At 36.5% G+C, this 16,819-nt stretch overlaps 1 protein-coding gene across 1 annotated transcript in view; it reads left to right on the top strand.

The window, feature by feature from the left end:
- The window catches only part of FBXO33 (F-box protein 33), a 31,787-nt gene extending 26,126 nt beyond the window's left edge, over window positions 1-5,661 (top strand). The window contains exons 2-4 of the mRNA XM_047075646.1: window positions 940-1,050; window positions 1,576-2,261; window positions 3,443-5,661. Coding sequence (XP_046931602.1) covers window positions 940-1,050; window positions 1,576-2,261; window positions 3,443-3,714 — 1,069 coding nt within the window. The 3' untranslated portion in view covers window positions 3,715-5,661. The remainder of the gene's footprint in view (window positions 1-939; window positions 1,051-1,575; window positions 2,262-3,442) is intronic.
- Window positions 5,662-16,819: the final 11,158 nt, after the last annotated feature.

Here is a 16,819-nt window from a genome sequence, read left to right as displayed (position 1 = left end):
CAGCCCTACTGACAAAGGACTCAGAGGCAGTCCTGTCCACCAGGAGACCAGACAGGATCCACACCTGCCAAGGTGTCTGGTAATGGGGTCCACAAACCATAGACCCCAGTGCAGGTCCAGCAGCAGCCATGTGACTTGGCTTCACCAACTTGAATGTGGTCCTGGATGCAATCTCATAGTCTGGAGACCCAATAGGAGGAGGTCAAACTTGTCTATAAAAACTGGAAGAAGTATTTGCTCCCCCAGATACACAAGACACCGATTCAAGACCACATAGATCATTAAAAATCAGGCAAACATGGAACCACCAAAGGAAACTAATAAAGCTCAAGTAACCATCCCCAAGGAAATAGAGATCTATGAATTGCCTGACAATTCAAAATAATCATCTTTAGGGCGCCTGGGTGGCTCAGTCAGCTAGGCGTCCGACTTCAGCCCATGATCTCACAGTTCATGGGTTCGAGCCCCGCCTCAGGCTCTGTGCTGACAGCTCAGAGCCTGAAGCCTGCTTTGTATTCTGTGTCTCCCTCGCTCTCCGCCCTTCCCCCACTCATGCTCACTCTCTTGCTCTCTCTCAAATAAACATTAAATTAAAAAAAATAATAATAATCATCTTCAAGAAGCTCAGTTACATGTAAGAAAACAGACAACTGAATAAAATCAGGAAAACAATGCATAAACATTTTTCCATGGTCATTAAAATATTGATTTCTGGAACTAAGCTTTATACCTCAGTCTTCATTTTGCAAAGCTTATGCCGTTCTTGTATTATGTTGCTTTTCATTGTGTGTAAAAAACAATCTGAAAGTAGTTCATTGGATTCTAAGTGAGTTATAAGGTAGAAACTTTTCTAGGTATCCCTTCTATTTTCTATTTTTAATATTTATATTTTTACATATTATTTAGTTAGACAGTCATTTTAAATTACTTTTCTTGTAGGAACCTCCAGAAGTTTAGCCTTTTTGGAGACATAAGTGTTCTACAACAGCAAGGAAGTTTGTCAAATACATACCTCAGCAAGGTGGACCCTGATGGCAAAAAAATTAAACAGTAAGTTGTATAGTTAGTGGAAGCGGGTTTACATTAGTAATAATTTGTTTTTTCTGAGAAATTATAAGATACAATGAGAAGAGTAATATTTTTTCTAAGAAGAACATATGTCCTATAAATTGGAAATATTTTAACTATAAAATATGCCATTCCACAGCATAAATCTTTAAGACAAATCATAGAATTTGGGTAATTATTATGATTTAAAACTGCTATTTATCTGTTTGCCTTCTCTGTAACATAAATTGTATATCATCAATCTTTTCTACCATACTGTTGCAAAATGCTGCTTTCCTAGGGTAAAGAACGTATTTTTATGTGTTTAATAGAGTTTATTCATTATATTTTAATGTGAATTTTAATGGTAGAAATAATATGGTAATACTATTTATGTGTTGGATAGACATTTACTGAGAGAAAATGGATCTCAGCATTGCATGCCATTTCATTGCCCACTTTCAAAAGTCAGTGTTTAGAGGTTAGAGCTAAATGTTAACAGGATCATTGTGGCATGTGTTCTTACAGAATTCAGCAGCTGTTTGAAGAAATACTGAGTAATAGTAGGCAACTGAAATGGCTGTCCTGTGGGTTTATGCTGGAAATAGTAACCCCAACCTCACTGTCATCTCTCTCAAACTCTATTGCCAACACCATGGAGCACCTGAGTTTGCTGGACAACAATATTCCTGGTAACAGCACCCTGATCACCACAGTCGAACTGGAGCGATTTGTGAATCTACGCTCACTTGCCCTGGATTTCTGTGACTTTACAGCCGAGATGGCAAGAGTCTTAACCGATAGCAACCATGTGCCTTTGCAGCGACTGTCTCTCCTGGTCCACAACGTTTCCGTGATGCACAAGTCTCTGGACAACATGCCAAATGATGAGCATTGGAAAGCCTTGTCACGAAAGAGCACCAGCCTCCGGGTCTATATAATGGCCTTTGATATCAAGAGTGAAGATATGTTAAAGATTCTGAAACCCAGTATACCACTAGAGAGGATTCATTTTGACAGCTACATCACTTGTGTTTCAGGAGCTATTGTTGATCTTATATCCAGGCAGTATGATAAGTTCCTCACTCATTTTATATTAATGAATGATGTGATTGACACGTCTGGTTTTCCAGATCTTAGTGACAACCGAAATGAAGATCCATTGGTTTTATTAGCATGGAGGTGCACAAAGCTCTCTCTTCTGGCAATTCACGGTAGGTGATTTATCTAAGAAAACAAACAGATCTACTTGCAGTAGATATGTTTCTTCCCCTAATCACAAGATCTCTTAACACCATAATACAGAAGGAGAAAGTATGATTTCTTTATTGCTTGCTGCCTCATCTTCTAGATTCTAGATTTTAACATACTAATTTGTATGATATTTTTTAAACAATGGTTCCATTAAATGGGTATATGCTTTTTTTCTTACCGACGCCTTTCATTTTAATGTTAACTATTCTCATTTAGAGAGAGTTGCTATTCTGACAAGTAGAAGAACATTTTACTTCCTTTTCTGGAACATGTAACACATTTACAGAATACAAAACAAAGACTATATGAATGTCTTAAACTCACTTTATTAGTTGTGTTTTATTATGTTTTTAAATTAATTTTGAGCCTGCATTAGTGTAGGACTGTGTGTGTCTTTCTGTTCAAGTTTTGCTTCGTAATTTGGCCAGTCAGAGGTAGCAGCAAAGAATAGATCAGTATTAAAGATAATAAAATAGGGATTTTTTACAGACAAAGAAATACCAGGTTATTGAAAGGTTAATTTCAGCCAGTGTAACCTTTTTTTTTCTTTTAAGAAATTAGAAATTAGATACAGCCAAAGCCCCTGTCATCCACTCCCCTTTATTCTTTCCCAGAGATCATCAATATCCTCAAGTTAGTACAAGTTTCTGTGACTGTTTTATACTTTACATATTTTCTACTCACAATTAACAATTTTCGCTTTGAAGTGTCACTTCATAACTTTGGACAGTGAAGCATCATAGGAGAGGATTTTTTTAGTAACTAAAAACAACAGTTTCGTATGTATTGTTAATGGATACATATGTATGAAATAAAAATTTATGATACAGCACTATCCAAAGCTAGTTATACTTTAAATGTCCTCAATCTTACTAAGTGCAGTGATAATCAGAATAGGATTACAGCACCTACCAATGCACCACCCACGGTGATGGTTTTGGAAACAATATCAAACTTAGTCTTTTTTTTTTTTTTTTCCTGAGCTAAACAATCATACTTCCTTTTCCAATCTCAATATATTTTTAAAGGAAAAGGGCCAAAGTAATAAGTGACATACAAGTTTGTGGAAAGGACTAACTTATCAAATAGACAAAATAAAATGCAAGGAAATGACAGTTCTCATCTTTTGTTTATTTTTAAGGTTATACAGTGTGGGCACACAACCTCATTGCCATTGCTCGTCTTCGTGGCTCTGATCTAAAAGTACTTGAAGTCACTGAAGAAAGCATTGATTTTGACCAAGGTGAACTGGCCGACCAGGATGTGGATCCAGTGCATAACCTTATTGAGCAGGTATCCCTGGGCCTGGGTCAACCTTGGCACGCGGTCATGGACATCGAATCACTCAGTGTCTTCACTGAACCAAATCGTCATTTTTACAGAGAGATGCAAAGCTTCAGCGAAGACATTTAGCTTTTTTTAAAAATGTACAATTCCTGTGGTTACATATGCAAGTAGGGTCCTATTATGTTTTTTTTCAGTAGTGTGAATTAATCCCTTTGTGCTGTGTTTAATCAGTATTAGCTTTATAGAATTATATATGTATATTCTACTTCTTGATCAAAGAACGTAGTCGGGTATTGGTTTAGAAGTTCAAAGTGACAGTGTATAGGGCTTTCACGGTTAATGGACTTGTTATCCAACCTTAAGGATATACAACCGAAGGTTGTCTGAGGTTGCTGGCTAACTTTATTTTTCACTGAGTTACTCTGCCTTTTGATGTTTTTATTCTTTGTGTGTCAGAGTTCAGAGCTCAGGAGCCAAAATATTTTTATACATATATAGATATATATCCATAGCCTGGTGGATTTGTATGCAATGCACCGCATTCATGCATTGTGACAGCATTTCATTAATTCTTATTTGAAATGGAAGAAGGGAGGATAGTATGATCCCAAATGAGTTATCTTTAACAGAAAAGCCAAGACTTTAACTTTCATTACATATATAATAGTTGACATCACCAATTACCATTCAGAATTTTGTATAGTACTAGGTTAGAACACTGCTTAATCCTTTTTTTTAAAAAAATGCATTTACCTAAATGTGAATACTCAAATTGTTAGACTTTTTAAAAACTATATCTGACATAATTTATTCATCAATTACATTATACATTCAAGTTAGCTTTTTAGCCCAGATTTCAAATAGTGGAGGAAGAAACTGTATTCCAGGGTAAAACCTCCTAAAGCAAAATCTTTAAAAAACAGAGCTGTAAACACATATGCTTGCAAACAAACATTAGTCGTGAAATCCCTAGCAACGAGTCACTGGATTTTTCTCTGTCAGCACGCGTGTCAGCTGCCAAAGAATAGACTTAACTGAAGAAGTGCCCACATGCTGGCAGGGGCCGGCCCACTCTGGCCAGCCAGATACTGCTAGATTGTAATATTTAAGGTCGAATTTCGACCTGTGGTACACAGCTGTGCTGTGGCTCAGTCAGCAACCTCAGAACTCTGAAAAAAACAAAACAAAAAAAAGAAAAAAAAACCATGCACCTGTTTCACTGTGAATAGTGAATGTAAAGGAAAGAAAGGAAAAACTGAAAACTTGTTCTATCACAGGTATGAGCTGCTATGATACATGAAGAACATTCCATGAAGTATGTTTTAAAACCTTGTTATATCTGAGAGGCTTTAAAAGCCGATTTAACTGTTTCAGGGCAACCGCGGTACAGACGTGGTCTCTGTGAGACTTCCACCTGACCCCAGTTTTAAGTGGTACGAATGTTGTGCATTTAATGTTAAAGGACAGTCTGCAATAATAAAGTAAGTAGCCAACGTGGGTGCCCAGCAGTGCTGAGACCTGGCTGCTCTATTGTAAGCTTTGGAAACACAATTTATGCAACAGATGTCCAGATATGATTCTATTTATGGAAAAAGTTTATATGTATTTTACAAATGGTTTTACCATCTTATATTAAAATGACCTTTTGACAGGTGTGCACTGTTTTGTCTCCAGTGAGCACATACCATGAGGATTTTATATGTACATCAGTAGTGTGAATCCACTGGCACAGTGTGTGTAAATGCCAGATGTGGTGAGATTTTATCTTATAAATGTGATCGGATAAAATAAATCCTGACAGAAACTGTAAGGAAACCAGCTGAATGTTTGACCTGATGACTGATGTTGTATGGTTTATGTTAAATGTATATTCTTTTAATCAACGAATAAAGCATTAAAAAGTGATCATTGTAATATACTTTATTGTATGCAAAGCATGAAAACTTTTAGTGTTAAATAAACTGCAATAATCCTTATATTATGTATAATCATGTTAGCTCCTGTTGCTCCTATTGTAGGCGGGTACAGCAAAGCTTAAATTTGGGTATAGTTCATAAAAAGTCTTAAACAGTTTGAAGCGTCTCAATTTTTTTTTTGTTTTGTTTTACTAACTGGCAAAATACAAGCTTAAGAGCAAACAATAGGCTGGTTAGCACAAAACCCAAGTGTATTATGCATTTAGAATACATTACTGATACGGTAAAACTTAATTTATAGACTATATATAGGAACTTTTTACAGTTCCTGTACTGGATGCAAAAATACTTTAGTATGCCAGTATTAAGCAGTTCATAAGTCGCTATATTGCTTTAGTTTGGCTTTGTAATCTCTATTCTTGCTTGCTGAGACAAACAGCTGTCATTTATGAGAAAGCAAATGGCTCTCTTCCTTCATCTATCTTTCCTTACTCATTCCAGACACTGACTCTTTTCTAGGCATTCCCTCATCTTGGAATAATCTGGTGTTCACAAGCAACTGTCATTATACCTACTGCTTCCTTGTTTCCTAACCATATCTCTTTTGAGTGAATCAACATGTTTATGTATTTAAAATACAAAAATAGTAACCAAAATGTACGAAAAAAATGTGTTAATATCTATGAATAGCATACAAGTGAAGGCTTGGTATAGTAGAGCAACCTAGGCGGCAGCACGTTTTATACTCTAAGCTCTAATGCTACATGAGCAGACTCTCCCTTGAGCTTCAGTTCTGTCATGTGTAAAATTAGGGATTGAAGTTAGTTATCTAAAACTCTGATTCTTCACTAAAAGTTTTAACTGTTGTTAGCCTAGCAGCTCAGAGACATACACGATCATCTTGGAGCAAATGTATTAAATAAAATATTTTCAAAACCTAGTTTACTGAACTATATGAAATTTACATAGCTAAAATTACCTTCCCATTTCCCCCACCACCCTAGGAATAAAGAAGATAGGGAGTCGGTGGGATGGGTCTTGGTAAGGACAGTGTGCTCATAGCTGAACATACAAATTCAGAAACTAACTTGCTTGGGGCTTATGGCATGAATCAGGTGGGATCTTTATGAAGCCAGTAACATAAAGTGGTGCTAATGGAGTAACACACAAGCAAATGTGAATAACATCCAGCCATCAAACCACAATGTTTATATCAATGCTTCCCAATCTTTTTCATGTCCTGACATATACAGAATACATTGTACAGCACACTGGTATAAACTAGAAAAAACTGGAGGTGGGGGGGGGGGGCGGGAATCATTGTTTGATTATATAATTGATGAGAAAAAAAATGCAGAGGATTGGGGGTAAAATACTAAATTTGTATAGAACTTTCAAATAAAATGTCAAATGTTTTAACTGGTAACCTCTTAAAACTTTTAATAGTGTCATCAATGAGAAACACCCCACAAATAGGTGATAATTTTTAAACTTTTTTTTCACAACCATTCAAAACTTTATGCAGGTAAAATTATACTTAAATCTAACAACCCTAAACATAATAATGGTAAACGTAATGTTGAGATTTCTTGTAATGTGAATTAATTTCAAATTCAAGTGATTTTTTTCACTGAGGTATTTCAAAATAATGACGAAGCTCTAATTTGTAGTCTCCCACACGTAACCCTGCAGCTAGTTTAGTGACCACTGAGCACACACCAGCCACAGACAGAAAATAGCTGATTTATACGCAAGCAGTTAGAAACCTGCAGGGAGCCCTCCTCCCACGCCTGAGCTTCCAAGCCCCTCAAAACCAACCAGCTACATCCGGGGTTTCACACCTGGGCTTCCTACCTGCTCCATGGACACTTGGGACATACTTCTCTCACAGCTTCATAGACACTCCTTGCCCTTGATGGACAAATAAAGCCTCTGCATCACACAGGCGAGTAGTGAGTAACCGAGTCCACTCTCTATCCAGGGCACACTGTCAGACCCGGCTCCACTCTAGCTGTACGCCAAGAAGAAAATGAAAGCATCAGGAAGCAACCAGCCAGGGCTCCTAGCCACCCCAGAACTCAGCCTGGAAGGGCATCACTCTGGTACAATCTACTAGCTAGCCTGGGCTGCTAGTTGTGAAAAGAAAATGGGAGGTATACTGTGAACAAATTTTCAGTTGAATCATCCTTCCTGTCTGAAAGATAACAAAATTACACAAATCAGGGCAATAAAATGCCAAGTGTTGACAAGGAAGAGGGAAACACATTTGGATCCTGAATATCCGCTTTAAAGAGCAAATTTGAGGGGTGCCTGGGTGGCTCAGTGGGTTAAGCATCTGACTTTGGCTCAGGTCATGAGCTCACAGTCTGTGAGTCCAAGCCCCACATCAGGCTCTGTGCTGACAGCTCAGAGCCTGGAGCCTGCTTCGGATTCTGTCTCTCTCTCTCTCTCCACCCCTCCCCTCCACCCCTCCCCTGTTCATGCTGTCTCTCTCTGTCTCAAAAATAAATATTTAAAATAAACTTCATATATTGAAAAAAAAAATGGAAACCAATTTGACAATAAACTTTATATTGAAAAAAATAAAAATAAAATAAATATTTAAAAAATATTAATTAAGAGCAAATTCACAGTTATCTTGTAAAGTTGAAGTTGCCTTTGCCCTATGACCCAGAAATATCACTTCTAGATACATTCTCTAATACCACCAACCATGGGATCAGACACAGTGCTTCTGTGGACTTACAGCCCTGGCCTGACCTTCCTTCAGCCCTACTGACCCAGAAACTAGAACTGCTGCATGGCCCACATGCTTTGAAAGTCTCCTGCCTACACCAGCACCTGGACTCCCACTGCCTGCCCGGAGTGTGTGCACACTGGCCCTGTTGATCCCAAGGGTCACTCATGGGGCTGCCATTGCCTGGCCCACCCACTGGCCCTGAAGGCCTCCCATCTGTCACCCTGACTCCGACTACATACTGGTTGCCGTTTGCCTGCTCCCCACGTGCAGCATGGACAGAGAACTTCTCTGCTGTCCCAGGGGCTGAACCACATTCTCACCAAGAAGGGCTGAACACCCCCCTACTCCAAGGTTGTCCTACCATGAGGGCCCACCCTCAGACCTAGGGGGCCATACAGAGTTTCTTTATACTCTTTTATCATATAATATCGTATAATTCTTTATATTAAGCTTTCCCTGTTTACTGTGTGGTTTGTCTCCTGATTTCACCCAGACTGCTACATAACCGTTCCAATTATCCCACAGCTTTTTATAAAAATATACCGTTGTTAATGAGTCTTTCATGGATTATTTTCTGCAACAAAAATATAGGGGCGTCTGGTGGCTCAGTCAGTTAAGCATCCAACTCTTGGTTTCAGCTCAGGTCATGATCGCACAGTTCATGGGATCGAGCCCCACATCAGGCTCTGTGCTGACATGATGGAGCTTGCTTGGGATTCTGTCTCTGGCTCTCTCTGCCCCTCCCCTGCTCGCTCTCAATCTCTCTCAAAAATTAATAAACATTTAATAAATATACATATATATATATAATTTAACATGTATAATTTTAGAAAGCTGTGTTAACTTTTTTCTCCTACATTTAGCTTTTATACATAATGCATAAGTAATCAAAAATATAAGTTTAAATTGGTATAACTTATCAGAACTGTGTCTTTTCTAAGTAAGTTCTAGGTCCAACATGGGGCTTGACCTCACAACCACAAGATCAAGGGTTGCATGCTCTAACAACTGAGCCAGCCAAGCCCCCCAGAACTGTATTTCTTAATGAATGAGGCTGGAGTTTTTTGGTGGGTTTTTTTGGGTTTTTTGTTTTTTTCCAATTCATACTCCATGGATGGATGTTACTTGCTCCTGAAATGAGTCAGGTCCAACATCAATTCCATTACCTATTTTTCATTTTTATAAACACAAGTACTGAAACATCTTTTTCCCATAAATAAGGAGATGGGAAGACAAAGAGTTTTGTTACAGCAGTGGCACTCATTCCTCAAAGTCCTAAAATTTTAAGACCAAAAAAACACAGTGAAATATCATCAAAAATTATTTTAGGGGTGCTTGGCTGGCTCTGTCAGTAAAGCATGTGACTCTTGATGTTAGTGTCATGAGTTCAAGCCCCGCGTTGGGCACAAAGCTTACCTTAAAAAAAATTGGGGGTGCCTGGGTGGCTTAGTCAGTTAAGTATCCAACTTAGGCTCAGGTCACGATCCCACAGTTTGTGAGTTTGAGCCCTGCATCAGGCTCTGTGCTGACAGCTCAGAGCCTGGAACCTGCTTCAGATTCTGTGTCTCCTCTGCCCCTCTCTGGTTCTTGTTCTGTCTCTCTCAAAAATAAACATTTAAAAAAATTTTTTTAACTGAAAAAGAATGTTTTTAATTAAAATTATTTTAGATAAGTCAGTTGAAAGAAATCATTAGAATTATTTACTTTCTCAGTACTGACACCAATATTTCAAATAGTCTCTCTAGAGTTTCAAAGGTTTGTACACCTTAGTATGACACATCATAGTGACATTAGAACCACATTAAAGGTATGTGTTTCTTTTGTAAAATGGGAGAAGAATAACTGCAAAAGGGAGGGTAGGAAAAAGAACCTGCATCTTCTTCATAAATTCATCCTTGGGAAGAACATCTCTGGAAGAGAATACACACTGAAGATAAAATGCTGGCAACTTTCCCAAAAGCATACTACTTGGAAATTCTTTGCATACTCAGAGGGATGTACCCATTTGAAAACTACAGCTCTAGAGAACTACTGCTTATACGACAAAGAAACAAATACTAAGATGCTTATTTCCACATAATTACCATAAAAAATCAGCAACCTAATGTCCATTAATAAGAGAATGAATTTGTTGTGCATATCCAGAGTGGAATACTATACAGCAGTCAAAAAGAACTAACTAGATATACATTTATTAGTATGGATGATCTCAAAATAATATTGAGTGAAAAAAACCAACAGCTGAAGGGTACATGTAATGATGATATTGATGTACATTTTTTAAAGGCAAGAAAAATAAATCATAAATAAACACATTTAACTGGAAAAAAAAACATTCACGTCCTCTTTACAAGAGTGCTCACCTCTGGGGCATGAAAGCAAGAATTGGTATGGGCATGAGGGCAACTGCATCTGCGACATTTTTTCTTGAAAAGAAATATATAGTAAATGTTAAGTTTGCTCTATCTAGGTAGTAAATAAAAGGGAATTCATTATATTATTTTGTTCTTGTCTGTATTTTTAAAATATTTATCATTGAAAATGTCAGTATGATCCAAATTACCAATAAATGCATGTTTACTATTGATTTGGCTCATGATCTGGCCAAGTCTAAAATGTGACCAAGGCAAGACAGAATATAGCCTCTCTCTCACTCATGGATGAATGCATCACAGTTAAGATGAAAGAGGCTCAAATCTCTACTGAGAGTTTAAAATCTAGGTTAGGTTGTAAGCAGAATGTTTTAATATGTCACCGCAATCAATATTTCAATTTAAAGCACTATTCTCTTTAGAGTAATTCTTATTTAATACAGGCATTAAATAAAACAACTTCAGCTATTTGGAGTATAGCCAAGGATCCAGAAGTACATATAAAACCCTTGTGGGAAGGGCGCCTGGGTGGCTCAGTCAGGTTGAGCAACCAACACTTGATTTTGGCTAAGGTCATGATCTCTGGGTCATGGGATGGAGTCCCACATCAGGCTCTGAGCTGACAGCACAGAGTCTGCTTGGGATTCTCTCTCTCTCTCTCTCTCTCTCTCTCTCTCTCTCTCTCTCTCTGCCCCTCGCTCACCATATGCTCAGCCTCTCCCTCAAAACAACAACAAAAAACAAACAAAAAAACCTTGTGGGAACAAGCTACTCCCTGCACTAATGCTTAAAGGCATCCCATCAGAAAAGCCACTTCCACTTCCTTTTAGCTCGCTTATTCTTACTTCCAGAATAACTCTAATAAGACTATTCATCTCATTTCTCAGACCGTAGCAGATTAGATGTGGAGGAAAGGAGTGACTCTGAAAAGGAACAGAAGTTTATACACCTGAAAAGAGAACATAACTAATCTAAAGTCATTTTGGAGGAACTTGAAACAGACTCAATTACCCCTGTAATAAGCTTGAAATACATGGCAGTGATAAATATGTCATGACCCTGAACCAATAGGAAAATGTATTATCTTCAGAACATCTGTATAGTAAGTTAGTGGAACATTTAGTACATTTCAGGAAGGTTTTCACACAACATAGTTAAAAGTGTGTGTTTAAAAGAATGGACTTTAATCAAAAATATTCATTTAAATGAAACTTTCTGAGAAAACATTGATTAAATTAGCTAGGGAACAAGATGACATGTGCTGAATAACTGATGTGTGCCAACCACTGTAATAACCACCTCACTAGAAAGCACTCTACTTAATCCTCACAGCGACCCTGTAGTACATATCACACCTATTTCACATATGAGTAAATGGAGGCACAAAAAGGTTAAGAATCTTGTCCAAGGTCATAAAACTAGTCGTTGGTAGAGCAATATTTGAACCCAAATAGAACCCCCTATATTATACAACTTCTATTCTAACACTCTTAAATAATATAACCATACTGTTATTTGGCAGACAATACAGTTTTTCAACTTAGTTTTTCAAAAACATAGATATTACATTTTTTGAAGCTCCATATTCTCCATGCCCAGTATTCTTGCTGTATTTCCTGAACTGTGTTAACCACCCTTGGTATATTTCAGCATGTGTGTGCGTATTCACCAATTCTAGTGACTCACAAAGCAACAGAATAATTCATGCAGGAGGTACATGAATTTATGTCTAGCACATATAAAGTGTGGTGTGTATGTGTGAAAAGATCTGAAAATGCAAAGAATAGAATGTGAAAATGTAAACTATAGAATCTATGTGTATAATTTTCTTTTACTCTTATTTTCAATAAGAAACATTATACAATTAATATATGGTTAGCCTACCTACTAGCAAGAGACAAGCAGGATAAAATTTGTCACTACCTTGTAACTGTAATTATTTCTGGAAGCTAAGAACTCTAGTTACTTGGGAATGAATATATATATTATTCAATATATTAAATATTTTATCCAATATATATATTGAATATATATACACAGTTAATATAACGTTTATGAGGGACCAAAATTATATATTGTTTATATATTGTGTATATGTATATAAAAAATATATAGAGAGAATCTTATATATCTATATAAGATATATAAAATATAAGATATATATAAGATATATAAGATAATCTATATAAGATATAGATTATCTTATTATCTATATATAATAATCTATATAATATAATCTATATAGATTATCTATATGATATATAAGATCTATATGATATATAAAATATATATAGAGAATCTTTATATATATATATATATATATATATATATATAAAAAATCTGTATATATAGAATATACAAACATAGCTAAGATAATGTTTGTAAAGGACCAAAATATGGTCTGTTAACTGACTTGAACATGTTTTCTACTAAATTAGTAAAATCAACAGACTATTTTGACATCTTACAATCCAAAGGGTCATCAAATTAACAGATCTAAATTTTTCAGACTAACGTTTTTAGATTGTTGTTACAATGTTCATACTACCCAAAGTGATCTATAGATTCAATGCAATTCCTATTCAAAATTCCAATGGCATTTTCCATAGAAATAGAAAAAAATAAATCCTAAAATTTCTATGAAACCACAAAAGACTCCAAATGGCCAGAGGAATCTTGAGAAAGAACAAACCTGGAGGCATCACACTTCCTGACTTCAAACTATATTACCAAGCTATAATAAACAATCAGTAACGTTTTGGCATACAAACAAACACATATTCCAAAGGAACAAAATAGAGAACCCGGAAATAAACACATCCATATATGGTCAATTAAGTTTCCACAAAGGCACCAAGAATATACAATGGGGAAAAGGCAGTCTCGTCGATAAATATTACCTGGAAAACTGGATACTCACATGCAAACAAGTAAAACCGGACCTCTATCTAATACCATATATAAAAATCAACTCAAAATGGATGAACAACTTGCACATAAACCTGAAATCATAAAACTCCGAGAAGAAAACATAGTTGGGGGTAAGCTCCTTGACACTGGTCATGCAGTATTTTAGGTCTGACACCAAAGCAAAAGCAATAAAAGTAAAAATAAACAAGTGGAACTACATCAAACTAAACAGCTTATGTATAGCAAGGAAACCATCAACAAAATGAAAAGGCAACTTACAGAATGAAAGAAAATAGTTGTAAACCATGTATCTAGAAAGGGGTTAATATCCAAAATATACAAGGAACTCATACAGCTCAACAGCAAAAAAACAAATAACCCAATTAAGAAATGGGCAGAGAGGGGCGACTGGGTGGCTCAGTCGGTTAAGCGTCTGACTTCAGCTCAGGTCACAATCTTGCAGTTCATGAGTTCGAGCCCCGCGTCAGGCTCTGGGCTGGTGGCTCATCAGAGCCTGGAGCCTGCTTCCGATTCTGTGTCTCTCTCTCTCTCTGCCCCTCCCCCATTCATGCTCTGTCACTGTCTCAAAAATAAATAAACGTTACAAAAAAAAAAAAAAAAAAAGAAATGGGCAGAGAATCGGAACCGACATTTTTTTCCAAAGAAGACACACCAATGACCAACAAGTATATAAAAAGATACACCACATCACTAATCATCATGGAAATGCAAATCAAAACTGCAATGATACCACCTGTTATCTATTATCAAAAACGACAAGAGATAACAAATGCTGGTGAAGATATAGATAATAGGGAACCTTGTGCACGTTGGTGGGAATGTAAACTGGTATGGCTACTATGGAAAAATAACATGGAAGTTCCTCAAAAAATTAAAAGCAAAACTACTATATGATCCAGCAATCCCACTTAAGGGTATATACCTAAAGGAAATGAAATCAGTAGCTTCAAGAGATACTTGCACTCCAATGTTCATTGCAGAGCATTATTTACAATAGCCAAGACACTATAATGTGGAAACTAAGTGTTCACTGATAGATGAATAAATTGTGGCATATGTACAATGGAATATTTTTCAGCTCTAAAAAAGGAAATCTTTCCATTTGCAACAACTTGGATGAACCTGGAGGGCATTATGCTAAGTGAAATAAGTGGGAAAACAGAAACAGAGAGTAGAATGATCACTGTCAGGGGTTGGGGGTTGGGGGTTGGGAAAATAGGAAGAGGGTGCTTAAAGGGTATAAACTTTTAGTTATAAGATGAGTTAAGGCACAACATGGTGAACAGAGTTCATAATACTGTATTTTATAAGTGAAATTTACTAAAAGAGTAGAACTTAAGATTTCTCACACAAGGGCGCCTGGGTGGCTCAGTCAGTTAAGCATCTGACGGGTCATGATCTCATGGTTCAGGAGTTCAAGCCCCCCATCAGGCTCTGCACTGACAGCATGGAGCCCGCTTAGGATTCTCTCTCTCCCTCTCTCTCTCTCTCTGCCTCTCTCTCTGCCCCCCCCTCAAAATAAATAAACATTAAAAAAAGTTTTAAATCCTCAATTTGTTCTAGCAACCACATCATACTATTGTGCTAGATACATACTATGCTCCGTTAACTTAAAATCCATGCATCCTTGACATAAGAACTACTACCAAAACAATTCCTGAGCTCTGAAAATGATACTTCACACCTATCCTGCACCAATATTTTTTTTACATTTTCCACACAAAGGTGAGTACTATATAGCAATTTGGAAACCTTAAAAAAAAAAATAGCTTTCTAGAAAAGAGGTGCAAGATTGTTCCCGTGTGTAATAGACCCTATTGTTTCTGCCTGCCCAGCAATCCATACAGAACCCTTCTTCTAACAGAAAATTTATTCCATGTAATGCAAACTGGGATTATCCTGTCCAACAAAAGGAGAGAGCTCCTGATCCCATCCTCCAACCACAAAACGCTGGTTTGGAAATGAAACTTTACTCCAAGGCAGAAAAGTAAGAGCCATCTCCAGGAACTCTGCTGGAAATTTCAAAATAAAGGCTATCTCTCTTCCTGGGATTTTAAACACTAACTATCGCATCCATATAAATCTAAAGATGCTGCAACTACATGGGCAGATAATATCTCTGGGAATAAAACAGAGAAAAGTGGAGCTAAGAGATTAGAAGAGAAAGACCACGTTTTGATGACATAATTTAAGCCACTGGATATAACTGTAAAATTCCCAGTTACACAAACCAGCATTTATTCCATTGATTTTTCTCAAACTCGTTTCAGTTGCATTTGTCTTACAAGCAAGAAACATAATACAATGTAGTAAGCTTAACTGTTCTTTACAGACAGTTATCAGAGAGCTCCCATATTCCACCAAAAAACACAGCATCTCTCTTGTAGCACTCATATCAAATCGTCCAAGTAGCTACTACTTGGGGAAAAAAAAAATAGGAAGCTTAGTTTGCAAAGGTTATAAGGCTAAATGCTTTTTTAAATAGATTCATAGTAAACACTGAACCACACCTGAAGCAGAATAAAAATCATCAAGTATACTCACAAAATAATTTGTATCATCTTAATCATGTCTACAAACTGTCTGGCTTTAAAAAGAAAAAACTTTTTTTTTTTTTTTCAACTAACCTGGTTCCAAAGAATGTGATCTCCTTTCTTCTTAACAATCCTCTGTCCCCAGTCCCAAATTCTGGCCCCAGAATATATTTTAGGAATATATCCCTAAAAAATTATCCTAAATCTAGTGGGGTAAAGATATTATGCAGAAAGATATTAAACTCTCATTATTTAATTCTTTAAAAATTCTAAAAAAAAAAAAAAAAAAACAGATTAAGCATTCAACAAGAAAAGAATAGTCAAGTAAACTATATTCACAAAAAGGAAAGTAAAACCATTAAAAATGATTTTACAAAGACTAATAAAAATTATTTAATTAGATTACAGTTAAGAATATAAAGTTATAGACACATAATTACAATAATACAAAAGACATGTGAAGGGTAAAAAGACTGAAGGAAGTACAACATAAATGCAAAAAGTGGTTTTGCTTTGCTGGGTGGTGACCTTGGACTTTCTTGTGCTTTTGACCATTTTAACTTTTCTTATAGGACCATGTATTCTACTGAATTTTCTACTGAAATTTTCCACTGAAAAAAATCAGAACGTCAAAGTGGAAGAAAAAGTTATCCAAACAGGACCAAAAGGTATTCTTTCCTGAAATGTCCAAGCTTACTGCCTATCAGTCCAAAATAACGAATGCTCAGTTCACTATCT

This window comes from Lynx rufus, unplaced genomic scaffold (genome assembly GCF_022079265.1).
Source record: "Lynx rufus isolate CCGP_SWC_20201006 ecotype Redwood Valley unplaced genomic scaffold, mLynRuf1.p SCAF_13, whole genome shotgun sequence".
Classification (NCBI taxonomy): domain Eukaryota; kingdom Metazoa; phylum Chordata; class Mammalia; order Carnivora; family Felidae; genus Lynx; species Lynx rufus.
This window is presented reverse-complemented; position numbering and strand designations above follow the sequence as displayed.